The 27,309-nt window shown below is 44.6% G+C and overlaps 1 protein-coding gene across 2 annotated transcripts in view; it reads right to left on the reverse strand.

The window, feature by feature from the left end:
- The window catches only part of CTPS1 (CTP synthase 1), a 32,559-nt gene continuing 5,250 nt past the window's right edge, over positions 1-27,309 (reverse strand). Inside the window, exons 4-19 of one of the 2 annotated variants that reach the window (XM_023221283.3) lie at positions 24,841-24,941; positions 23,603-23,719; positions 21,084-21,167; positions 20,489-20,569; positions 16,295-16,446; positions 14,852-14,984; positions 11,032-11,120; positions 9,877-9,971; positions 8,963-9,025; positions 6,043-6,086; positions 4,612-4,708; positions 3,846-3,901; positions 3,667-3,763; positions 2,966-3,110; positions 2,313-2,406; positions 1-905 (exon numbers count right to left, since the gene is read on the reverse strand). In XM_023221283.3, coding sequence (XP_023077051.1) covers positions 2,322-2,406; positions 2,966-3,110; positions 3,667-3,763; positions 3,846-3,901; positions 4,612-4,708; positions 6,043-6,086; positions 8,963-9,025; positions 9,877-9,971; positions 11,032-11,120; positions 14,852-14,984; positions 16,295-16,446; positions 20,489-20,569; positions 21,084-21,167; positions 23,603-23,719; positions 24,841-24,941 — 1,439 coding nt within the window. In that variant the 3' untranslated portion in view covers positions 1-905; positions 2,313-2,321. The remainder of the gene's footprint in view (positions 906-2,312; positions 2,407-2,965; positions 3,111-3,666; positions 3,764-3,845; positions 3,902-4,611; positions 4,709-6,042; positions 6,087-8,962; positions 9,026-9,876; positions 9,972-11,031; positions 11,121-14,851; positions 14,985-16,294; positions 16,447-20,488; positions 20,570-21,083; positions 21,168-23,602; positions 23,720-24,840; positions 24,942-27,309) is intronic. The other variant, XM_023221284.3, reaches the window with a different exon arrangement.

The following is a 27,309-nucleotide window of genomic DNA, read 5'->3' on the forward strand; positions in this document are numbered from 1 at the left end:
TCTCTTGTTCTGCATTATTTATTTATTTCTTAAGTTAGAGTACACATTGAGTCCGGCCAGAATATAGTAGCACACAGCTGTGCCTATCGTTAGGTCACATTAAGAAAATAACTTCATATTGCCCTTTCAACTGCAGTAACACCATCCTGGAAGAAAAATGTACCCTCGAGTCAAAGCTGTCTATATGTGAGAGGGTTTTAGAGGAAGTTTCCCCAAAAGACTCTGTTCTGTAAGTGACCCCTTGATGCAAGGAGTGTTTCCCAGCCCTAGCAACAGGAAGCGCAGCCACAGGCATGGGGATTTTAAAATCACGCTTCAGAGACAGACATCTTGGTGTTTCATGTGACACCAAACTGACCGTCCCTTTGGATGATGAGGACCAGCCACAGTTGGCACTGAGAATCCCCCCAACTCAGGGCAGTACAGAGATTTTGTCTCTGGTTTCATGGCTTAGTGGCAAGCAACACCCTGAGGTTCCCAGCACCAAGTGTCCAAATCCTAGCTAAAATCCTCTCTCCATGCTCAGTAAGTCCACGTGGCACACTTTATAACGGTCTAGGCATCCAGGGGAAAGCGACAGGCAACGCGCTAGCATCTGCAATGACGCGAGGTAGTTGAGAAACCAGGTGACCGATGGGGCACTCTGCAGCCCCACCCACCATCACTTCCCATCCTGATGTCTGCCGCAACTCAAGAACTGCAAGGAGAGTGTCACGCAACAGGCAGACACCACAGAGGAGCCAGTACACATGATGGGACATGCAAGTGACAAGTTTCCCAAATACCTTTCCGCATAATAAAATAATCTTAATAAAAACATAATTTAAAGAAAGTGTCCAAAGCCGAGTGTAAAGTCAAAGCTGTAAACTCTACCCAAGTCTGAAGGGTCTCCTGAAGAATCATCCCTGTTTAAAAGAAAAAAAAAAAAAGTGGGAATTATATGATGTACATTAAAGTAGAAAAGTTAGAATTTGTAGTCAGCTGCCATGTGAAACGAAGCCTGTTTTTCATGGCAGAGCAGTAGAAGGAGCCTAACAGGAATAATTAGACACTAAATTTATAATTCCTACAGAATCACATCTTCAAGACCTCACACATCGACTTCTACAACCACCCAATGCAAGCATTCTTTCTCCACAGCACCTCATCACAGTGTCGCTAATGGGCAATTCTCCACTGGCGAGGCAGTCAGAATTCCATATAACTGACCAAATATCCGCCTCCTTTACTGGTAACAATTCTTGTTATACCAGCTCCCTAGACTGTGAAACAGCCTATAGCAAACTCGCTGGTCAGGGGGTTCATGAGTCCATCTGTGTTCCAACGCTTACCTAGCACACAGGCTCTCCTCCTGACACTAACTTCTCATGCTACCCACCACCTATTTAGGCTATCCCAGGACAGGGGTCAACCAACCAAGGCAGGAGGGAAACAGCCGTGATCAGCAGGTCAGACCGGCACGGACCCAGCACCAGAGACCCACTGGTGATGAACACACTGTGTGCAGGATTCAGGGAGGTCCCCCTGCCCAGGCCTTAGGGCAGGAGCAGTGGGGCCACACCCATACCCCTGGTTCTCCTTCCAGACCCCAGATTCCCGACTGACACTTCCTCATTTGATACCTCACCAGCAGAACACGTACTTCTGCCAACACGGCCCACAGTTATCTTAAAGGACATTTACGTTTCGTGGCAGTGCCCACAGTTACTGCACTTTATGAACCTACAAGTCCTGTCACTTAACAGACAAACATTTGACGTCTGTTTGGCAATTGTTCCAACTTTGAAGGAATTCCAGAATAAGCAGCAATCAACAAAAAACTGTTCTCTAAGCAGTGTCAGTTTTAAAGTACTTCCTGATAAAAACCTGAGGCTCTGCAGAAATGACAAGTGCCACACTGTCATATCTGTCTCTTCCTTCAAAATCTCCAAATTTTTAGCTACGTCAAACAATAGGGCCTAAGAATTCAGACCCTCCCCACCCCCGGCCCCAGAACTGGTCAGACTGGCACCAGAATGTAGTAATCAGTATTGAGACAACTGCCCAGTAACCGTGCTCCCCAAGCTGTCATCCCCAGGGCAGGACTGGGAGGTGCACGCCAATGTGGAGGAAGGACTGCCCATTTGATACCCGCACTGACCGCACTCCTTTCTTTCTTTTCTCTCTCAACCTATGGATTATATTCAAGACCTCACCACTTTCATTCCTGACAGATAAAAATTTTCAGCCCTAAACTACCACGATATTCTTGCAATTGCAGTGTGCCATCACCGTCTTTTTTTTAAAAAGTAAAACTTTAAAATACCACTTACACTACAAGATCAGTCATGATTTATTGATGGAAACTTCAGTTCGGTGATTTCAGAGTCAGGGGAGCTGCTTCCACTTCTGTCACTGTAGGTGTCCCTGTAGAATTCAGATGGTTTATGCATCATCTCCCACCAAAAACTCACTTTACGTCCCTGTTTTTATAGCCATAGTTCCTACAGGGACACTTGACTGCACATGGCAGGAATCAGAAAGACTGTTTGCTACGTAATATATTTAGTATGAAAGTACAGGAGGATTTCCTTCTTCTGGATACAAAAGATATACATTCAGTCACACACCCTACCACCAACTCTGAGTACTGGTTCTGGATAAAGGTGGCAATGGGACATAAACCTACCCGGGTTGTGGCTTACTTCCCGGGAAAAACTAGTTCCCCTTAACATGGGCCAGAGGGTCCTACGCCAAGTGTGATCTGGTCAGTACCACGAGAGCTCAGATGCTGCAGAAAGGGGACCTGGCCAACACGCCAGGGAAGCACTGTGAGAAAGCTCCGGGAAAGGAGAGGAAACTTTCGCCCCAGGCACCTGTGGCTTTTTTTTTTATGACCGACTGTGACATTTTGCTGTAATGAATCAGCTACCACCTAAAGGACTAGAGAAGACGAATGGATTACTGAAGCAAAGAGTGCACCTACCTGGGTGAGAGCCTGCAGCCTTTCTGGAGGTAATGCGAGAGCCGCCCCACAGAGGCCAGGAGGAGGCCAAAGTATGGTGGGGAGGGCTTGATAGGTCTGGACAGGAACTCAGGGTGGTACTGAACACCAACAAAAAAGGGATGATCTGAAACAGACTCAAAAGAAACAGCTTCATTGTGAAGGTTATGCACAAACTGCAAAAGAACAAAATCTGCTTAAATGTTTCATGTTTCCATAGGCCCTAAAATAATCTGAAAATGACTTTCTCATTTCAATCTAGGTAAAGGTAACCTCAAAGCATGAGTGATCTGACACCCTTTCTCCAGCACTGCTTGTGCTGTCCCCTCCTGGCTGAAGGCCTCCTGTCCAGAGTCCCATCGCAGACCCTGGCTCCCGGGACTTCTGTAGACTGAGTCTTGCGGTTCAGGAGAGGGCTGAAGCGGCTTTAGTACCAACTCCAAGCATTTTGGAGAAGGAGAAACGGCAGCCAGAAGTTAAATGGTTCCCTGAGTAAGGCCATGTACCAGAAAGAACTTTCCAGGGTCCAGACCCCATGTTTATCAAGACCCCTTCCCTCACGAGACAGTGCTGCTTCCTAATTCTGTCAGGTCAGGAGCAACAAGATAGTATTTTTATATTTTCCCATATGCCAAGAAAACTTTACTAAGTTTTCCATTAAATAAAACTGCCCGAATAATCACCTTCTAACTCCACAATTTCCATTCTCTCTCCTTCGACATCTTGGCCAACAAACTTCAAGCCTTGTTCTTCCAAACACTTTTTCCAGACTGGATTCACCTGTTGAGGCATGAACAATAATTCTGCTGGTCTCTCAGCTCACAATCTTTCCAGAGTACCAGGAGCAAGCTGGAATCCTCACCTCAAATCGGTGGCGGTGCCTCTCTTCCAGGTAGTCTGCGTCTCCATAGAGTTTCCCTGGCAAAACAAACGGGCTGGATGTAGAGAATTTTATCTCACAGGATGATGCATTCACAAAGACATCCTCCTTCCGCTTTACTTTTCATCATCTACACAGCCAAGTCTTTTGAGGGTTATTTCTATGAATCTGCTAAGGTCACCTGCTCTTAACAGCACAGTTTACACTAATTCTTGGGCTTTTGACTCTTTCTGACAACACTAAAGAAAGCCATAACAGAAACAAGACTCTCACCACCATCTTGAAGCACGTGAGTGTAAAGCATGGGCACTTTGCTGCTGGAAAACTGCCTTGGAAAGCAAATCAGGATGCATGAAACGGCATTATTACAACAGAATCTACTTAGGCTGAATCATATGAAATTGCCATTTTTGTGTGACAAAAATTGCCAAACATCAGCAATTTATATGGCTGGTCTTAATAGGAAAGTAACCAATAAGGATGAATGTAACCTCACTGCCTCACTGTGTTGAGGTGCCCGTGCCTAGGAGTCTGACTGCACTGCCAGTGGCGTTTCTAAGACCCACACTGCTTCTATGGCTATTACAGTGCATCCTAAAAGGGTATGAATAAGAGAGGAAAGAAAGAACTTCAAAAGCAAGAACGAAACAAAAAAAAGCCAGCCTGCTCCTCGAAGCCACGGCACCACCCTAAGACAAGTCCTGGGCGCGCAGAGCCAAAGGCTGGGCCAGCGCGAGGCAGCTCTTACTCATGACTGAGTTCTTGGTCTGGAACAGGGTTCTCCTCTTGCCCAGCCTCATGGTTCCGCCCATCTGCCCTGGGTTGTGTTCTGGCATGTCTACGACCTGGAGATGTTCAGAAAACAGACACCAACTACAGAACTCTGCTTCCGCTAGAGAGAAACCTCCCTGGCTGCGTGGGTGGCAAAGGCTTATGAGTAGGCTCTAATTCTCCAGGCTTTCCTTATGAGACATTTTGTCACAGGAGAAAATGCCTCCCAGTTGGCATTTGTAACCTCGGTTGGGTGGAGGCTCTGTCCTTCAGCCTGTCCTCCTGATCTGCAGACAGGACCGCAGCAGCCCCTCCTCGGGCTAGTCCCGCCCCAGCACTGTGGACAGTAAACATCACATCCTCAGAAAGACTGATACAGTAGCACAGACACAGACTAGATGTGTCCTAACATGTCTGTCATCGTCCCAGCTAGCCCAATGACTGCTCAAAGGCAAGTGATGCAGAGTTAGCACCCTGCAGCTTAGCAAGCATCTGAGGACCGGGTGGGCCATACACTGATGGCCCAGTCCACCTCTCAGCCCAGCATTCCCAGGCACCTTCTGACCTCCAGGATCTCTGTGCCCTGCTCTTCCCGACCCCAAAGCCCCATGCTGCAAAACATCTGCTGGTCCACTCCTGAGGCCTTAGTATCTGCAAAGTTCAATTTCAGGTCAACAAACACACAGTGATGCTATCTAAGTGCCGTGAGATCAAGAACCTTGTCCATCTCATTTAGCACGGTGTCCTCGGTGACAAGGGCAGTCCCAGCACATAGTACGCATCCACATTTGTTGAATGCTGAAAAACGTAAATAAGTGCCCTTCCCTTTACATCCCTGTCACCCTGGTCTGGGAATTCAAAGGTGAATAAAGGCATCATCCCTTCTCCACGTGCGTAACAGTACAGCAGGCTGAGAATGCCACACGCCTTCGGCATGAAATCTAACACAAGGTACATCAGCCTGGAAGAGCTTTGGATACGGTTAAGCCAACCAGTGCTCCATCCCAGCAGTTCTCCCAGGACTGTGGCTGGGAATCCCATGAATTAATATGTAACAGACATATGAAAGCAGTGAGAGCAGCGGTTAGCACACAGTAACCACACATGCAGGCTCTTGTATTAGCATCTACACCGTGTTCTGGGAGTTGAGGGGAGTAGGGATGGAGAATAATTTCAATCAGGAATCCCCTCCAGTTTCCTGGGCTGGTATCTGTCTTAAAAACTTGCTGTGGTCAATTGGAAAGATTAGGGAGGAATTACATAATGAAAACGAAAACTTTTTCCTATCTCAGGGTTCTTTGGGAGGGACTCAAGCGGTCTCACTTCCTGTCTCTAATCATCAATCACGTTCATAAACGCCCCTTCCACACCCTTCTAAGCCCTGTGGAGGTTCAAACACTTGACTCACCACGGGATGACTGGTCGTAGGGTCAAACTCTGTAGAATTGGCATCTGAAATACCAAAATACTTATGAAAACAGTTACAAACAAAAGTGATTAATAGTTTCATTGCTAAGCTCTAAACACAACTTCCCTCCTCAGTTTAAGATCATTGATTATAATAAATACTGAAGACAGCATCCCCCTGGCCTCATCCCCATACGAGATCTCACTGTTGTCCAGGCTGGAGGGCAGTGGTGCCATCAGAGCTCACTGCAGCCTTGAACTCCCAGGTTCATGCAATCCGCCGGCCTCAGCCTCCCAAGAAGGTCAAACTACAGGGGCACACTACCACATCCAGCTGATGTTTTTTCGTGTTTTGGAGAGACAAAGGCTATATTGCCCAGGCTAGTCTCAAACAGCTGGGCTCAAGCAATCCTCCTGTGTTGGCCTCCCAAAGTACTGGGATTACAGGTGCAAGCCACCAGACCGGCAATAAATAGCATTTTTAATACATAAAATACTCAACCCACATACAGCTGATTTTTTTTCCATTAAGTATAACTCTTTCTGGAAAGTCAATCAGTACAAAATGGGGAAATCAAAACTAATGGCATAACCTAGTAATTTTTAATTAGATACTGCATCTTTATGCCAGTTTTTTTTTTTTTTTTTTTTTTTTTTTAGACAGAATTTCATGCTTGTTGCCCAGGCTGGAGTGCAATGGTATGATCTAAGCTTACCGAAACCTCTGCCTCCCGGGTTCAAGCAATTCTCCTGTCTCGGCCTCCCGAGTAGCTGGGATTACAGGCATGTGCCACCACGCTCAGTTAATTTTATATTTTTAGTAGAGACAGGGTTTCTCCGTGTTGGTCAGGCTGGTCTCGAACTCCCGACCTCAGGTGATCTGCCTGCCTCGGCTTCCCAAAATGCTGGGATTACAGGCATGAGCCACCACGCCCGGCCTGTGACAGTTCTTATATTGTTTGCTTGTGTTTTAAGACACAGTCTCGTTGTGTCACCCAGGATGGAGTGCAGTGGCACAATCTTGGCTCACTGCAACCTACACCTCCGGAATTCAAGTGATTCTCATGTCTTGGCCTCCCAAGTAGCTGGGACTACAGGCGCACACCACCACACCTGGTTAATTTTTGTATTTTTAGTAAAGATGGGGTTTCTCCATGTTGGCCAGGCTGGTCTCAAACTCCTGGCCTCAAGTGATCAACCCACCTCAGCCTCCCAAAGTGCTGGGATTACAGGCCTGAGCCACTATGCCCAGCCAAGTTTTTATATTGTCTTAATGTTTCAGACTTTGTCTCTCCAAGATGAACAAGTACTATTTCTTCTATACTTCTTTCATCTTCAGCAGCTAATACAATGCCCAACTCAACTGTTTCACTCAATAGCTCAGTCAGAAATTAACTGATTTCAACTCAACCTTTCTATCCTTCATTGAACTTACCATCTAACCAAAGTAAAACCACTAAAGACCAAAAAGCAAAGGACCAAGTTCCTTTTACTATGTGAATGCTGGGCACTGTTCTGGCCTGAACCAGGGTCCAGTCTCAACTGAAATGTGAGCTCATCACCAAGGCACCTATCCATTTGGGAACCTAAGTGAGAGGCAGAGGTCTGCGGCTGTGAAGGATCCAGGGAGCCCAGAAAGGCAGCTCTGGGGTGGCGGGTGGTAAGACAGTGCCTCCCAGGACTCAGAAGCCAGCACTCAAGGGCATGCCGTCTACCAAACTGGGCCACACTCCCAGGTCACTGTGAAGCAGCCTCTCAGGGAAAGGGTGAATGAAACCCAGCCCTAAACCATATGCTGGCCACCAGAGTCACTTGTACTTTATAAAGTCAAACTGCTTTTACATTCCTTCAGGTTACTTTGTTTATTTTCCACAGAATTTACAAGGTCTTTCTGAAAATCTAGTATTTGTCGGGTGGGCTATAGAGAATAAATGGGCTGTGATGGACTAGTCCATGGGTGGCCCCAACGCAGCATGCTCAGTCTTCACACCCATGTGTATTCCCCTCCCCGCTGAGTCGGGGCTTGGCCACATGACTTGTTTTGGCCAACGTGGTATCAGCAGGCCTGATAAGTGCCTGCACAGTAGGCCTGTCATTTTGGAAGCCAGCTGCCCGCCCTGTGTGAGGAAGTTTGGGCTGGATTAATGAATGATGACCCACTAGGTGGAGGGAGCATCCTGACGTCCCTGCTGGGCTGAGCTCACAGCTGAAAGGAAGGCAGGAGTGTGCGATCTCAGATACTACACCACGTGCAGCCAAAACCCATGCACTGAGCCAAACCATAGAATACTGAGTTGAGAAGTCACTGCTGTTGGGAGCCACTGAGTTTTAGGGAGGTCTGTCACGTAGTAATACACAGCTAGGCGAAGAGCTGATATTATCTGAGCATTTCCCTATTTTCCAGGCACTGCTAGAGACTATTTACATACATTATCTCCCTTAATCATGTGATGTGCGTACCATTATTACTCCCATTTTACAGAAAAAACAGAGACCCATAAAAGCTAAGTAATTTGCTTAAAATCATCCATAAGTGATAAGGTTGGAATCTGAGCCCAGGTTCAATAGCTCCAGAGCCCAGGTTCTCATAATGACTGCCCAAGCCTCACTTTGGACGACGACTTCTCACCAGGCACCAGCTTCAGGATGGTGGCCACGGTGATCAAAGTGACAGAATCTCAAGAATATGAACACAGGGACAGAAGGCAAAGGAGGGAGTCTGGCTGTGCTCCCTCCTTCCTGCGTGGAGGAGCCATGCTATTCCTCCAGAGGCAAAGCAGCTCCCTTACAGCACACCATGAGGAGCTGGGAACCCAGGCCTGCCCTTCTCCAAAGCTCCTGATCACCTAGGCAGCAACAGGCCTCATATCCTCCAGAAATACACAAGTGGGAATTGAATGAGTGTCTTAATGCACACTTACCTCGCCATCCCAGCACATTTCTTGAGAATTCAACTACTGCCAACTGCATTCCTAGGCACACACCTTGCAGTCGGGGGGAAAACAAACAAAGCTCCATTGAAAAGACAGCTCCTACTTTTCCCAGCAGTCTCTGCAATGCCCTCTGTGTCCTTTATTCGGAGAAGTATAATCGCAAACTCATAACTTCCTGCTATGAACAAGTACCCTCTGCTGTTACACTTTACTTGTATTAGATTTCAAAAACTGCATGTAAAGTAGATGAAAATTCTAGATTTGCAAAGTCATCTGATTTTAGAAGTAAGTGATATTCTATTCAGTACATTTTTTTTCCCAGACAGGGTCTTGCTGTTGCCCAGTCTGGAGTGCAGTGGAGCGATCTTGGCTCACTACAGTCTCAAATTTCTGGGATCCAGCAATCCTCCTGCCTCAGCCTCCGCAAGTGTTGGGTTTACAGGTGTGAACCACCATGCCTAGCCTCAGTACTTTAAAATTCAAGTTTTCTTACCCTTTTTATTTACAGTTGTTCAAGTTGAAAATTACTAAAATGTACAGCACCAGGAGGCATCCAAAATCATTTTGTCCAATTACAGTCAGCTGTTGTGCCAAGTGAACGGATGTAAAACTCAACATCACGTGTGCTGCAAACAGCTGGGTTCATTAAATGGACAGGAATTCACAATTCATTCTCTCAAAATTCCACAACATCTACATGTAAGCTCATAAGCATAAATAAGCTTTCCATTTTAAAAGACTGAATTTGTCTCCAAAGAGAAACATGAAGGCTTCTACTTGGGCTCCTATCCACAAAGACAGCACGTTTCAGTAATCCCCCCACTTTGTTCATCAGCTCCCATGTGGCACCATTCCCCACTCTTTCCTACTCTAAGTGAAGACTGCACTGCAGAGCTCCTTACCCAAAAAAGGCTTTTTCTGATTTCGAGCCCAGGCAATTGCTTGGATTTTTCCTTCGGTTCCTCGAACACCAAATCCTCCTGGAACCAGCACTCCACTGCACAAAAGAACAAACCACAAAGGCAACTCCCCTTTTCTACCAGTCCAGCTTGCAATAACCACCTAAGGGGCCATTACCAAGACACTGAAGCCATGAATTAACCCCATACATTGTGCTATTAGGACAATGAATTGTATGTAAATACTATGAACTTAGAAACTGCATACAAAACTATGGACTTTTCTTGTAACATAAGAACATGCTTATTGCAAGGGAAAAAGATAGTACACATAACTGCAATACTGCTCCTGTACTATCTTTGGTACTCAGTTGTCCACAATTATTTTTTCTTGAGATAGGGTCTCACACTGTTACCCAGGCTGGAGTGCAGTGGTGTGATCACAGCTCACTGCAGCTTCGATCTCCCAAGGAGTTGGGACCACAGGCATGTGCCAACACACCCAGCTGGTTTTGTTGTTTTTGTTGTAGAAACAGGGTCTCCCTATGTTGCCTGGGCTGGTCTTAAACTCTTGGGCTCAAGCAATCCTCCCGCCTCGGCCTCCCAAAGTTTTGGGATTACAGGCATAAGCCACTGTACCCAGCCCATAATTTTAAATACATATATTAATATAAACAATTTATTTTACCTCTTGGCTTAAAATGCTCCCCTACGAAGCGGGCCTTTCTTCATCAGCTCCATATGCCATACTGACCAAGACACTCAGAAGAAGGTGTACACCTCCATAATATTCAACTGTTCTGGTGAACCAGAAACTCTTGCTAATGTTTTTACTATTATAAATAACAGCTGCCAAAACAATTTATGAGATTCTACTGATGGGTACTCATCAAATGTTCTGGATGAAAAATCGTTAAATAAGCCTCAGCAATAGATGCATATGGCAAACAATATCAAAATCAAAACAGCTTTTCAGATCCAATGATAATGACAAACTGCATTTTTAAAGGATTAAATCAGACAGCAGGTAGTCTTTCCAATAATTAAAAAATATTTTAACAAGTCAATTACCTACCATTAGCACATGAAAACAGAGGACTTTTTCATTAAAACAAATTAAAAGAACCCCGGACACCCAAGGCAGTGAACTCTACTCACTGAGCACTACAGAGCTTCTGCCAAGCTTCATGGTAGCGCACGGGGTCTTCTTGCGAGGTGATGGGCTCCAAGTCCATAGAATCTATGTACTGGACGGTATTCAGACAGGCGAGAAAAGCAGGCTCGTGACTCGAAGCTGTGCTTTCTTAATTTTTAAATAATATTATCATTTTATCAAAGTTCTGTCTTCCTTAATTCTGGCTTTAAAGTGATCACCTTAATACATTTAATAACTTGAAAGTTTTTTAAATATGAGATTTTAAAATACAAGAGTTTCCTTCAAAATCATTAAATTCCCAAATCTCTCTCTCTCCGCACTCTACTCTATTCAGGATCTGGTCTCAGCTAAGCCTCTGCAGCAGACTCTAGAGGGCTTTCTGTTCAATGACACCCTCCTCAGCCTATCTTCTGCCCAGCTTTTGTGGGTTTTTTCTTTTTCTTTCTACCATATTGAAGCATAATTCACATACAATAAAATACAAGCATTTTAAGTGCATACTTTGAAGAGTTTTGTCAAACATACACATGAAGGTGTGACCACCACTGCAACCAAGACATAGAATGAGCCAGGCGTGGTGGCTCACACCTATAATCCCAGCACTTTGGAAGGCCGAGGCGGGTGGATCACTTGAGGTCAAGAGTTTGAGACTAGCCTGGCAAACACGGTGAAACCCCATCTCTACTAAAAATACAAAAAAAAAAAAAAAAAAATAGCTGGGTGTGGTGGCGCGCACCTGTAGTCCCAGCTACCCAGGAGGCTGAGGCAGGAGAATTGCTTGAACCCAGAAGGCAGAGGTTGCAGTGAACTGGGATCATGCCACTGCACTCCAGCCTGGGTGACAGAGTGAGACTCCGTCTCAAACAAAACAAAACAAAACGTAAGTTACCATCTCCCCAGAATGTCTCCCCTCTTACCTCCTACCCCAAACAACCTCAGATCTAATTTCTATCATCACAGATTCATTTTGCCTCTTACAGAACCTCATATAAATGGAGCCAAATAGTATATAACCTTTTGTGTCTGGCTTCTTTTGCTTAGTGTTTCTGAAGTTCATCCATGTTGCTGTGTTTATCATTAGTTTGTTCCTTTTCTTTTTTAACTTTTTTTTTTTTTTTTGCAGAGATGGAGGTCTTGCTATGTTGACCAGGCTGCTCTCAAACTACAGGCCTTAGGCGATCCTCCCACAGCAGAGCCTCCCAAAGTGTTGGGATTATGGGCTTGAGCCACTGTGTTCAGCTTGGTTTGTTCCCTTTCATTGCTGAGTGGTTTTCTACTTATAAATAAACCATTACAAATTTATCCATTGACAGGCTATAAATATTTGGGTTGTTCTGAGATTTCAGCTATTAAGAATAATTTGTCCATTTGAATAAAAATCTTTTTCTGTGGGTATGTTTTCAAGTCTCTCAAGTGAGTATCTGGGAATGGACTTACTGGATCACATGTCTACCTTGATAAGAAACTACAGACTGTTTTCTAGTGTGGTGGTGCCATTTTATACTCCCGGCAGCAAGGTAAGAGCTCCACAGCCTCTCTAACACTCAGCCGCTCTAGTGGGTATGCGACTTCATGTGCATGGATTTCCCTGACAACTAGAGGTGTTGAGCACCTTTTCGTGTATATCACCTACACCTTTTTTTGGAAGTGTCTGTTCAAATGTTGTGCCCACTTTTTAAATTAGGGTGTTCACCATTTTTCTACACTCTCCTACCTAAACCCTGCAGTTCATGGAACTGTGGGCAAGCCCTCACACCAGCCTGTCTCCAGATAGCCTCCAATTCACAATTTCCATCCACAGGGTTTCCAACGGCTCCACATCTCCAAGCCCTCGGACGTGCTCTATCTATTCTAACAGGAATGCCCCTTCCAAGCCTTCTCCATCCTACCCAACCCGACCTGGTGTCCGTCCATGAGGAAGAAGTCTGCCTTCCTCATGTGTCTGCCACGGCAGGTTCAGCCTCTCCTATGTGCTCCTTCCTACCTAAGAGACTCAGTATTCCTTAAAAGCAGAGACTGTTGCCTTTTCATCCATCTCTCATCCTCTGCCACCTAACAAACACATGGCAGCCACAGACTAACTCCAAGTGAATTAAATAAATGAATGATGGAAAGAACTAGCAAATAAGAAGTCAGGGCTGTATAATGAGATTTAAATTCTTAAAACATGTACAACAGGTTGGCTGGGCGTGGTGGCTCAAGCCTGTAATCCCAGCACTTTGGGAGGCCGAGACGGGTGGATTGAGACGGGTGGTCAGGAGATCGAGACCATCCTGGCTAACACGGTGAAACCCCGTCTCTACTAAAAAATACAAAAAACTAGCCGGGCAAGGTGGCGGGCGCCTGTAGTCCCAGCTACTTGGGAGGCTGAGGCAGGAGAATGGCGTGAACCCGGGAGGCAGAGCTTGCAGTGAGCTGAGATCCGGCCACTGCACTCCAGCCTGGGCGACAGAGCGAGACTCCGTCTCAAAAAAAAAAAAAAAAAACACGTACAACAGGTCATTCTGCAGGAACCTGTCCAGCAGCACAAAGCAAACTAAATTCTCATGCTGAGAAACACCTGGGAAGTAGAAAGCAAACCCCAATGTGGGGACAGCTACATGGGGTCCGGTTTACAACCTCAGCACTGAGATCCAACTTTACCTCTGACCTTCATCTCCTCCTGAAAAGCTCCAGCTGATGGGCTGGGAAGAAAAGGAATAAAGAGGACAGGCAGAAGGGAGGGTTTTCAAGGACAGCTGACATAGCGCTTACCATATGCCAGGCATAAATCTCAGCACTTTGTATTCATGAACTTCTTACAACAGCCCTAGAAGGAAGGCACCATCACCATCCCTTTTTAAAGATGTGGAAACTGAGGCACAAAGAGGGTTAAGTAAGTTGTCTAGGTCTCACCGCTTGTAGATGACAGTGCCAGAATCTAGTCCTGGTCACCTGGCTCAAGCATCTATGCTTTTTTTTTTTTTTTGAGACGGAATCTCACTCTGTCACCGAGGCTGGAGTGCAGTGATGCAATCTCGGCTCACTGCAACCTCCACCTCCCGGGTTCAAGCAATTCTCCTGCCTCAGTCTCCCAAGTAGCTAGGAATACAGGCACACGCCAGCACGCCTGGCTGTTTTATATTTTGAGTAGAGACGGGGTTTCACCGTGTTAGCCAGAACAGTCTCAATCTCCTCACCTCGTGATCTGCCCACCTTGGCCTCCCAAAGTGCTGGGATTACAGGCATGAGCCAACACGCCCAGCCACAGCATCCATGCTCTTAACTATGACACTCTACTGCCACCCATAGATAAGTAGGGCCATGCCCCACCATTCCACCAGCTCAGCTGCTGCCCGCCATGGCACAGACCAGAACACAGTAACTACCATTTACTGAGTGCCCGCCCTGCAACCCAGAAAAACCTCACAGCTCTATGAGGTCAATACTGTCATTCCCACTCTGCAATAAGTGATGAGCACAGGTTAGGAAAGGCAGCCCACATGCCAACAAAGTCTCCAAGAGCCTCCAGCTATCAACTGTGCAGCATGCCTGTGGTCCACCAGCGGCCCCCATTTCCACAGGGCATTTAATTTGGTTACCTGATAGTCATAGCCAAGAACTCAAGTCTCTCTCACCCTCTCCTCTAGCCATCTCTCCCCTTCATTAATTCCTGAAAATGCTCTACTGTCTTCTCGAAGCCAGGAAGCAACCACAAATCTTTTTAATCCCTAAAAAGTAATTCCAAGCTCCAAAAACAGAAAGCAGATATGATGCGGCACCTATGAGACTACAGACTGCTTCCTGCTCATCTGTCGGTTGTACCTGTGCCACCCTCCTTACCTTGATTTCCAATTTGTGGTTGATGGCCAGTGCAGAATGCTCCAGAGCCTTAATGACAGAGGCATAGGAGTCTGAGAATTTCGTGTATTTGCCCACAAGGGCAATAGAGCAGGTCTCTAGCAAGCGATCATATCTATCAAACAAACGTCAAGAAACATCCAGTTACTCAGAAGGTACACGCCATCATGAGACCAAAATAGCTATTTTAAGAGGAAAAAAAACATGTCTGGCCAGGAGTGAGCTCACGCCCATAATCCTATAATCTCAGCACTTTGAAAGGCTGAGGCGGGGTGATCTTGAGCCCAGGAGTTGGAGGTTACAGTGAGCTGACCGCACCACTGCACTACAGCCTGGACAACAGTGTGAGACCCTGCCTCAAAAACCCCCACAAAAACAAACAACAAAAACACATCTGGGAAGAATATAACAGGAATGGCTATTACCTGAGTTCTGTGTACAGACCAGTAAAGAGGAAGTAATTTTCAGATCAACATGGCAGGCTTTGTAAAGAAAGATTTTTTTTTTTTGAAACTTATAAAAAGACAGTTTCAGTATCTCACACAAATTTGCCTACAAAAGTTTTTTTCAACCAAAGGCCAAAAAAATTAACAGACATAAACAGACAATTCACAAGAATTAATGGGATGAAAGCAAGTATCAAATTATGGGACATTCACAAAACAGAAAAGTCCCCACTCATTAAAAGTTTTCATTGTAAAATATAGTAACAGAACAAAATGCTTATAATGTTTTATGAAAAAAGATGATAAAACTGTGCCATTCTGGTAGCTACATGTAAGCAGACAAAGACTGCAGGAAAAATGTGGAAATGAAAAACGATTCTCACAGAGCAATGGAATGAGTACGCCCTCTCCAAATGCTTCTAGGCCGTCATATTGATCTTGCAACTAAGATAAGGCCTGCCCATTGCTCTAAGACACAAAGTGAAGATCTCTGAAGGGATGTGACAGCACCACCGAGCCTTAAAAGGATGTAGTGGAGTAGGCAGCAACACATCCCCTTCCTGATGTGATCCCTTTCTGGTGTGGGGTGAGACACACATTCCCAAACACAGCTCAGATCTCTGGGGTGGTACCCAGGAGTGCTCCAGCCACTGTCAGCCATTCGTGTGGGCTTCGGGTATGCACACTCACCCACTGCCACGGGAACGCCTGTTTGCACTGTGGTAAGGGACAAGCGTGTTAAGACATAACCCGAACTCAGTGTCTGGAGGCCCAGCACCTGGCCTGGCCCTATCAGTATCTCCTCATCTGTGCCACAGCTACGTGACAGTTAAGATCCTTTCTGAACATGTCTTACTACAAAGGCCCTTCTAATGCATGGATGGCAAAAGTGCAAAAGTGCTAGGGCTAGAGTTGGCTTCACCAGCCCTACAAAAAAGTAAAGGAGGCTAGCGCTCCCAGCTCCTCATTGCAGGCAAACCTGTCAGCCATCTCTTTCCATTTCATCAGCATTTTTCTTGGCTGCCTCTCAATAGGAAGGTCAAGTCTTCGAAGAAAATAATCTACAACCCCTTGCTCCTCTAACAACAAGGGGACTCGGTAGATGGATGAGACATCGTGGACGCAGATCACCTGTTCAGAAAAAAGCAAGTTATTAAATAAAAGCAAAAACTCACCAGGCTTCTAGCCTCCTACTAGCTATGTGACCTTGTAAAAATATTTTCTGAAAACAGAAAAAAGGACAATTTTCTAGATAAAGATAAATTACTAAAACAGACTCAAGAATAGAACAGAAAATTAGTGGCCCATCTATTATGAACATGGATGCAAAAGTCCTTTAAAAAAAATTCATGGCTGGGCAAGGTGGCTTACGTTTGTAATCCTAGTACTTTGGGAGGCCACGGCAGGAGGACTGCTCGAGCTCAGGAGTTCGAGACCAGACTGGGCAACGTGATAAAACACTGTCTCTACAAAAAATACAAAATTTAGCCAGGCATGGTGGCATGTGCCTGTAGTCTCAGCTACTTGGGGGTAGCTGAGATGGGAGAATCGCTTGAGCCTGGGAGTTTGAAGTTGTAGTGAGTTGAGATTGTGCTACTGCACTCCAGCCTGAAAAAAACACCCAAAAAATTAGCTGGGTGTGGTGGCATGTGCCCATGGTCTCAGCTACTCGGGAGGCTGAGGTGGGAGGATCACTTGAGCCTGGGAGTCGGAGGTTACAGTGAGTCAAGATCACATCACTGTACTCCAGCCTGGGCAACAGAGCCAGAACCTGTCTAAAAATAAAAAAATTCATGATCCAAACCACAAATGTAGTTTAAAAAAATCATGTCCACGAACTCATGAATGGTTTAACTAGGAACAGTGGTTCTCAAACTCAGCTGCATACTGGAATCATTCAGAGCTTATAAAAGGTCAAAAGCCCATGCTGCCCCGTAGACCCACTTGAATTAGGATCTCTCAGGGTAGAAGGCAGGCATCAGTACTTTTAAAGCTCCCGAAGCAATTCCAGTGTGCAGTCAAGTTTGAGAACTACTGCATTAGGAAATTTAACAGTGGAATTCACCACATGAATAGAAAATTGATTAAGGAAAAAAAAATTCCCTCAGTAGCTGTAGACTTGATAAAAATTCAAAATCAAATTCATAATAAAAATTATTGGTAAATTAAGATTAGGGAAAATTTGGCAATATAAAAAACCCACAGTAAACATCACATGGTTTAATATTAATGCTTACTATTTAGAGTCCAGAACAAGGCCAGAATGGTCACTTTCAATACTTCTATTCAATGATGTACTGAAGATATTAGCAAATTATCATTAGATAAGAAAAAAAAATGAACCAGAAAACAAGAAGCGGTTGCCACTGAATAATGCATACAATATCACTGCTTATCCATAAAAACCAAAAGAATTTACAGGTAAACAATCAGTACTAACAGAATTTTAGTAAGGTTGCTAGGCCATAGATGAATGGACAGAGGTCAGCAGGGTCTCCTATACATGGGCCATATCTAATCAGAAAACGTAATTTTTAAAAGTTCACGGTAATGAAAATTATGAATAGCTATAAATAAATCTAAACAACTTTATAAAGATTAGTAAATCTATAATGTACCTTTATTTTTAAAAAGTATAGAATAGTATCCAAGGATAGTCTTTTCAACAAATGGGGCTGAGACAAGTAGATATCCACATGTAAAAATTTCAACCCTTACCTCACACTACTCACAAAAGTTAAGCTAGAATGGATCCTGTAAGACCTAAAATTAACTTTTACAAGAAAATCTTCATGACCTTGGTTAAGCAAGCAGTTCTTAGATACGACAGTGAAAGCACAATCCATGAAAGAAAAGAACAGATTGGACTTCACTGAAATTTAAAAGTGTGCTCTAAAAGACACTATTAAGAAAATGAAGGCCAGGTGTGGTGGCTCACACCTGTAATCCCAGCACTTTGGGAGGCCGAGGCAGGCAGATCACCTGAGGTCAGGAGTTCGCAACCAGCCTGGCCAACTTGGCAAAACCCCATCTTTACTAAAAATACAAAACTTAGCCAGGCGTGGTGGCACATGCCTGTAGTCCCAGCTACCCGGGAGGCTGAGGCAGAAGAATCGCTTGAACACAGGAGGCAGAGGTTGCAGTGAGCAGAGATCATGCCACTGCACTCCAGTCTGGGCAAGAGCAACACTCCATCTCAAAAAAAAAAAAAAAGAAAAGAAAATGAAAAGACAAGGCACAGATATGGGGAAAGTATGTGCAAATCACATACCTGATAAAAGAGTTGTATTCAGACTATATCAAGTCAATTCAGTAAGATAAACATTCCAATTAAAAGAATAAGCAAGGCTGGGCATGGTGGCTCACGCCTGTAATCTCAACATTTTGGAAAGCTGAAGCAAGAAGGCTGCCTGAGCCCAAAGAGTTCAAGACCAGCATGGGCAACATAGCAAGACCTCATCTCTACAAAAACTAAAATACCTGAACATGGTGGCTTCCGCCTAAGGTATGAGCTACTCAGGAGGCTGAGGCAAGAGGGCTGTTTAAGTCCAGGCTGCAGTGAGCTATGACAGCACCACTGCACTCTAGCCAGGGTGACACAGCAAGACCTCGTCTATTAAAAAAAAAAAGGCAAGGCCGGGCGTGGTGGCTCACAGCTGTAATCCTAGCCCTTTGGGAAGCCGAGACAGGTGGATTACTTGAGGTCAAGAGTTCTAGACCAAATTGGCCAACATGGCGAAACACCATCTCTACTGAAAATACAAAAATTAGCTGGGCATGGTGGCAGGTGCCTATAATCCCAGCTACTCTGGAGGCTGAGGCAGGAGAATCACTTGAACCCAGGGGGTAGAGGTTCCAGTGAGCTGAGATTGCGCCACTTCACTCCAGCCTAGATGAAAGAGTGAAAAATCCACCTCAAAAAAAAAAAAAAAGCAAAAAATTTTTAACTTAAACTTAAATATGGAAATACTTGTTACATTTTTAATAGTGAATAATTTTAAGGCTGGGCGCAGTGGCTCACACCTGTAATCCCAGCACTTTGGGAGGCTGAGGCAAGTGGATCGCCTGAGGTCAGGAGTTTGAGACCAACCTGGCCAACATAATGAAACGCCATCTCTACTAAAAATACGAAAATTAGCGGGGAGTGGTAGCACACTGTAATCCAAACTACTCAGGAAGCTGAGGTAGGAGAATCGCTTGAACCTGGGAGGTGGAGGTCACAGTGAGCCAAAAGATCACGCCACTGCACTCCAGCCTGGGTGACACGAGTTAGACTCCGTCTCAATTAAAAAGAAAAAAAAAATTGAGCAATTTTAATGACAACCTATTCTGCTACAGAATTAAATTTCCTTCACTTGCTAGGACAGAAATATCTAAAACCTGGCCAAAGCTACATGCTCAATGTGTCACCAGTGGAATTTCCATACTAAGCACCACACTTAGATACATTACAGGTTCCATATTTTGGATTTCCTGCATCATAGGTACAGCAACAAAAACACTAAGATCTCTGTGACAGCCAACACCACCCTAGACACCAGGCACCAGAAACATCAAGTTGAATGAGGTGGCCCTTGCCCTCCAGAAGCTCAGAGTCTGTGAAGGGAGATACACACCACACATGTACACACACACGTGCACACGCGCACGCACACACACACATACCAGAAAGATGGGCCCACCGGCAGCACAGGTGAGACACCACACAGAAGCCCAGAGAAGGACGCAGTTGACCCTGAAGGCCAAGGGCCAGGAGGTTTGGCAGTTAAAGCTTCTCAAACAACACTGTTTTCGCTAGAACCTGAAGGATGAGAGTGAGTAGGAGACTGCCAAGCCAACAGGAAGAGGGGGACATGGGTTCTTAACAGAAATTAGCCAGTGCAAAAGTACCATCACAGGGAGAGTGGGGGGTACTAGCGGAACTGAAAGATACTCCACCTGGCTGGAGTACAAAGTACAACAAGGCACAGAGAAGAGGCAGGAGGGACACAAGTGTGTTTGGGGAACCAGGAGAGGCAGGGAATGGCAAATCAGAGCCGATGGCGATGGGTTCTTCTGGAACAGCCCACTATCTCTAATTAGAAAGTAACACAAGCCTCATGAAACTCATCAAAAGGCTTTAGAACAATTAAAAGCAAAAAACAACTTATTAGAGAAGGGAATTTCTACTCACTTGTTCAGGCTCAACATGGCAAAACATTGATATTTTCTCCTTCACTGATGTGTCAAGTGGATTTGAGCACCTGCATACGACCTAGAAGTAGAGAACAAGACGGCTTAGACAGAAAGAAAAGATGACAAAAGTAGGGGTTTTCCCTGATTGAAATTAAAACAGACTTCACATTGTTAAGATGAATGAAAATGTTAACTCTCAGCACCAGGCACATAATCCATAAAAATATTATGACCCGTTCCAAAGCTAAAATCCCTAAACGCCAAACTGGAGAAATACAAGAGAATGGCAGTACAAATGAATACATTAATGAACTACAGGAGCTCTGGGGTTTTCCTCCATTAGTGTTCCCAGGTAGGAGTAAAAATGAGAATAAAAGGACTGAGGAAAAATAAGGTCTGGGGAGTACGAGACCTAACACATGCCAAGCAGGAACATGTTGCAAACTACAGCCCAGTTCAAAGCACTAATCCTATTTTCTCCATCATCAATTATCAAAAGCAAGCCAACAAGACAACGGTCTTGTCTGTCATGAAAGAGTGATCTTAACTAGACATAAAAGATTACACTGAAACCAGTTACCAGGAAATCTTACCAGATCTGGGGAAAGCCCAAGCCCTCGAAGTTCCCGAACACTATTCTGGGTGGGTTTAGTCTTCTGTTCCCCTGTTGAACTTGGCTATTTTACAAAAGAAAAAAAAAAAAGTTAGTTTCCCTCTGATAAGGAATTTTCAAGTATGACTTTTCCTTGAACCTCTTTTAAAAAGAAAATAAATCATTTGGTCACTTACATAATTTAGCTTTTATGTTTATCAAAGTTACACATGCATGGATTTTAGAGTCAAATGGTTCTACAGAGCTTGTAAGCAGTATCAGCCCTCACCCACTCTCCCCTTTCCAATCCCTAGAAACCATCGCCCTTCAACTCAACTGATCTTGCTGGTGTGCTACTTCTTCACATTTACTTGGAGACATTTTCTATTGATTTCCCTGTTAAATGAGGATCCTGCCCCCATTAGACACTTTCCTGTGCCTGCAGCCCTCTTTTGGGTTTACATCCTTTTAAAGTATTTAAATACTGTTCCCAAACCACATGCCACACTTTTCCTTTCTAGACTAAATTATCTTTATTCTCCTCTCACACTTAACAGATAGACGTTACATATGGACTTGTAGGATGGAAATCATTTTCTGTTGGACTTTTTTTTTACATAAGACACAGGGTCTTGTCACATTGCCCAGACTGGTCTCAAACTCATAGGCTCAAGCAATCCTCCCACCTCTGCCTCCCAAACTGCTGAGATAACAGGTGGGAGCCACCATGTCCAGCCTCCACTAGAATTTTTAATGAAATCGCATCACTGTCTTTTAGCTTCCAGTATTGTTGCTGAGGGGTCCAATGGCACAATGATTCTTGATTTTTCTCTCTAGAGCCTTTTAGAACTTCTGTCCCATTAGTCTGAACCTTCACAATAATATGCCTTGGTGTGGGTCATCTGTCATCCAATATGCTAGGCACCAAGGGGGTCCTTTCAACCCAGAAACTGATGTCTAGAAATTTCCTTGAATTGTTCAGATAAGGGGTCAGAAAATTTTTTCTGTAAAGGGCCTGATGATAAATATTTTAGGTTTTGTGGGCCACAGTCTCTGCCACAGGTATTCAACTCTACTGTTCCAGTGCAAAAGCAGCCACAGACAGCACATAAACAAATGGACGCAGCTGTATTTCCATAAACTTGATTTCCATAAGGGGGGGGTAGGTTCATGTGGCCCACAGGCCATCGTTTGCCGACCCCTGGGGTTCAGATTATACTTCCGTTTCTCTGTTCTTATTTTTTGGAACTCCTATTATTTGGAAATTAGAACTTCTGAGCCGGTCCTCTAATTTTTCTTAACTTTTCTCCTATTTTCTCTCTTAGCGCTTTTGCTGTACTTCCTTGGGTATTTCCTCAACTTACTTTCTCTTAACTTTTTCATTTCTGCTATCCAATTTTTAATTTCCAAGGATTCTTTTCTGTTCTCTCAATGTTTCTTTCTTACAGCACCCAGTTCTTATCTAATGGATATAGCTTATCTCCTTTTAATTTTCTAAGAATAGTAATGACAGGTCATTTTTGGTTTTTTTTTTTTTTTAAAGTTTCCTCTGCTTGTAGAGTCTCAGTTCCCTGTAAGTTGCTTTCTGTTGCTTGGTCTCTTACCTATCAGATGCTTTCTCCAAGTGTATGGAGGCCTGCTCCAATGCTACCTGTAAGTTCTGTGTGAGTGGGTAGGCTTGTCTTGGTGAAAATCTGGCTGGCTTATTTCATGGGGAGCCCCCAGAACCAGCGTCTTTTATCCTGGGCTATCCATACCCCAGAGGACAATCTTAAAATCTCCCACATGGAATGGCCAAGCCTGAACATGACAATTCTGGGAACCGAGTGGTGGAAGAAGGCAAGGAGTGTCAACAGCCTAACATTACACACAACCCCATGTTTGTAGTCCAGTGTTACTGCCTTCAACTGTCCCTAGTGTCTGCTCATCCAGGAACCCTCTCCAGAGAACAAGTCTCCAGTCTTCTGCCAAGGTGAGAGGAGGCTAATGCCCAACTGTGCACTTTAGGAAAAAGATGTCAGGGTCTGAGTCTTCTGAAGCAGTTGTTACATAAGGCCCACCCTCATCCCGCTCCTGAGCTTTTGGGGTTCTGCAGGGCAAACAGAGCTGCTTCTCTGCTTTCATTGCTGCAGGCATAAGATCTGGCACTCGAGGTCAGCTTAGTCGGTTTCTATGCATCCATCTGCTTTCCAGCTTCCTAATTTTTGTTACTATTGACTCCTCTCCACAAGATTTGTCTTTAAAAACAGCCTCTTTACTCTAGTTCCACCATACTGTAAAGACAAATGCACATGGCCAATCTATATCTGTAAATGCAACTGCCCTGATTTTTCAAATGTTTTCTATTTGATCTTTTCAAAAAAGTATGATTGTAACAAATATAAACTTACAAAGTTCTTTATTCTCTGCTTCCTGCACCTCAAGTGAAAACTACTACACAATAAGTGAAAACCATTCCAGTTTACCTTTCCTCCCTCCTCTCCATCTCTCCCAGAGTAAAACTTTCAATGTCTTACTTACCTGGGGAACTAGACTGACGTGGATGTTACAAAAGTTCTCTCTTTTGACCTTGAATTGGAACTGACGGAAGGCCTCAATAAAGGGCATGCTTTCTATGTCCCCCACGGTTCCACCAAGCTAGAAGAACAAAGTTATTTCAGAGGTTAGGCACTAAACCCTTCCTGGCAGTTTAGTTTTCTAACAACTGTCTGTCTTCTTGATTCAGTGATGAGTAATTATGTAACGTGGACTCTCTAATCCTGTATAATGTTAGTTCACAGGAATTAGACATCTCTTTGTACTAAAAGGTTACTCTTTTGGACAGGCTCATCGTTCCCAAAGGTTATTGTGGAACTTTCCACATCATTTCAAGAAAAAGGTCAGGTGAGAGAGGTGTCAGGAATGTTATCTGTATCACAGTGACAAAGCAAAAAAACAAACAAACAAAAAAAAACCCTAAATCTCCTTAGTTAACTATAAATAATTTTTATACTGAAAAGCATCAGTTGGCTGGGCACAGTGGCTCACATCTGTAATCCTAGCACTTTGGGAGGCCAAGGCAGGCAGATGGCTTGAGCTCAAAAGCCATGGGCAAAATGGTGAAACCCTGCCACTCCCAAAAAAGTACAAAAACTAGCCGGGCATGGTGGTGCACACTGTAGTTCTAGCAATTTGGGAGGCTAAGGTAGGAGAACTACGTGAGCCCAGGAGGTCAAGGTTGCAGTGAGCCATGACTGCTCCACTGGACTCCAGCCTGGGTGACAGAGTGAGACCCTGTCTCAAAAAAAAAAAGAATTAGTTATAAACAAACTGCTGGAACTTCTGAGTCTCCCGTTATCTGAGGAACACTGAGATCCAACAGCTAGGATCAGCACAGCAGGAGTACAGATACTGAAACCAAATGAAGCTCATTCAGAGATGAATGCTCTTGCCAGAAGAAAGCAAAAGATCTGCTGACTTGCTCAAGAGACAGATGAAAATGTGGCACACTATTCATGGGAATAGTCAGTACTAAGTGAATCTATAAATGCTTTAAAAAAAAAAAAAAAAAAACAGGAGCACTGTTTGGGCAAAGTACGGTTTTCCCTTGCGTGGCCATTCCACACGACTGTTACTATGCCCTTACCTGCCACATTGCAACATACTGCACCAACACAGATAAGAAGGCCAAGGGCTCCACTGGGAACTGTCTTATCAGTTGTTGATGGCTGACTAAGGAGATGAGTACACTTGTTCACATGTGCAAGAATCATACAAACCTCAATAACACACACTTGAGGTTCCAGGCCATCTTCATCTACAGGTATTAGCGCCTGTCTCATCACCCACTCCTGGATTGCATCTGTGATATGAGGGACAACTGGGAAAGAGAAAACAAACAGGGAACTTACGCTTGTCCATCTACATTGATTGAGACAAATGCACTGACTGTGAAAACAAACTGCGGCACTCTCTGCCTGGAGACAGTAGCGATAGGGTCATAAAAATACTTTTGAGGCCCCCTTTAACTGGCCTCAACAAATCTCTGAGCTCACATTTCCTGCAGCCAGATGTCCAAGTTGTTGCTGGAAGCCCTGCACCAGAGCAAGGCTGACAGTAGTGTCCTGAGCCACACGGGCGCACATGCCCCTGTGCAGAGTCACACACCAGTATGGCCAACCCTATTGCTCACAGGTGAAGGTGGGCACACTACACTTCAGTGCATTTCCAGGAAAAAGAGGCTTCTGGGACCCTGTTCCATGTTTCCAGTTTACCAAAGGGTAGAAAATCCACTGCAGTGAGCCAGCACAGCACAGCAGAGTTGTTAGGAGCACAGCACCCGGGGTCAGAATGTCTGGATTCAAACCTCAGTCCCATGACTCGTTAGTTGTGGATCTTTGGGTCAATTATAGAACTATTTTAAGCTTGTTTTAACCATTTTAAGCTTAACAGCATGTTAAGTTGTGGAAATTTTGAGACAGCAGCTGTAAAATGCTCGGTAGAGCAACTTGCCATGTCAGTGCTCAAAGAATGCCAGCAATTGCTCAACACTTCAAAATTCATAGTTGCTGGGCACAGACTGCAAGTTCCTAAAAGGTGAAGATTACTATTTAACTCCAGATCACTCCAGTTACAGCAATGCCTCATGCACAAGGATATTCATTTGCCTCACGCAGGAGCATATTCATTATCTACTCCACACATGGTGTCAAAGTGATCTTTTAAAATTCAAGTCAGAATTCATCACTCCCACGCTTCAACTTTTCGGTGGCTTCCCACTTCTCTGAGTACACTCCAAGCTTCTTGCTGCGGCCGAGACTGGGTAGAACCTGGCTGTGGCTACCACCCCCGCTCTCTGACCATCCCCCTTGGTCACTCTGCCTCAGCCATGCCGGCCTCCCCTCCATTCCTGGACCAACCAAGCCTTCGTAGCCCTGTGCCTCCACACTTCTCATTCCACTCTCCCTGTGACTGACCTCTCAGCTCACATAGCCTCTCTTGGGAGGCTCCCCAACCACCTGCCCAAAGTGGCTTTCCCCAGTCATTCTTTCTGTCCTCACCCCACTTGGTTTCTTCACAGCTTCTGACAGACGTCTCGTTGTGTTGTATGTTTGTTGTTTGCCTCCCCCACAGGTAACCTCCGTGTGGGCAATGACCTCTCTGGTCTTGCTCATCACATGCATTACCAGCACCAGTGAGGGTCTGACTGCAGTGAGCATTCAATGCAAATTTGATGGATGATGAATAAATAAACAGCAAACTGTATAATCAAAACCATTCTAATTCCTGATTCCTTTCTATGTGTCAGGAAGTCAGGGAAACACTTCATTGACTTTGACTTCCTTTAATCCTCCTAACAACCCAGAGAGGTAGGTGTTGTTATTGTCTCCATTTTACAGAAAAGGAATCCACATTTCGAAGAGGTTAATTTGCCCATGCTCACAAAGCTAGTGAGAGGGGAAGCTAAGATCCAAATATGACCCAATTAGCCCAGAATCTCGCCAGGGCAGCCCCAGACCAGAGCCAGCTGTCAGTGTGACCCTCAGCTTTCAGGCCAGTAAAGTCTAAAGCCAAAAGCAGATTTGCTCTCATAACTCAGATTAAAGCCATTTTTCAGCAACCCCTCCAAATTTGGGCCACTGCCATTATACTAGATCAGTAGTTTTCCATCCCCACCTTTTTAAAGCAGCAAAACATTTTCCTTAAATGAATGCTTGTACAAAACCCTGAAACAGCAAATAGATGTAAACGAAGCTGTGCCAGTGAAAGCTTGGGAGGACCCAGAAACCCACTTCTCAGGCTCCTCCTAGGCCAGATGGCATTGATGAATGGCCTGGAAACCAGTATACACAATGGATGCTCATTTCCTTCTCACTTCTATACATAGTAAGTCCCAGATGCACACATACATGCCATCTGGCTTAATGCCCTAATCGAGTTGCCTTTACCACTTTCACACTCATTACTGTGTAAAAACAACAGTTCTCTGGACTCATATCATGCTGCCTTGGCAGGACTGACAAGCTTCAATGAAGAAGTGGTTCTTCAAATTATTTTTTTTAGCGAACAAGAATATAACTCTGATTTTTCAACTGAAGGCATATTTCAGTAACAATAACTTGAGAGTTTCATGCTGAAATCACATACAATGTAAACTTTTGTACTCAAAAGGGAATTATACATCTGTGTAGAGGTGGGAGGGGGGAAGAAATTAAACTGGTTAAGACTTTTAAGCTTTAAAGGTAAAT

This window comes from Piliocolobus tephrosceles, chromosome 1 (assembly GCF_002776525.5).
Source record: "Piliocolobus tephrosceles isolate RC106 chromosome 1, ASM277652v3, whole genome shotgun sequence".
NCBI classification, from domain to species: domain Eukaryota; kingdom Metazoa; phylum Chordata; class Mammalia; order Primates; family Cercopithecidae; genus Piliocolobus; species Piliocolobus tephrosceles.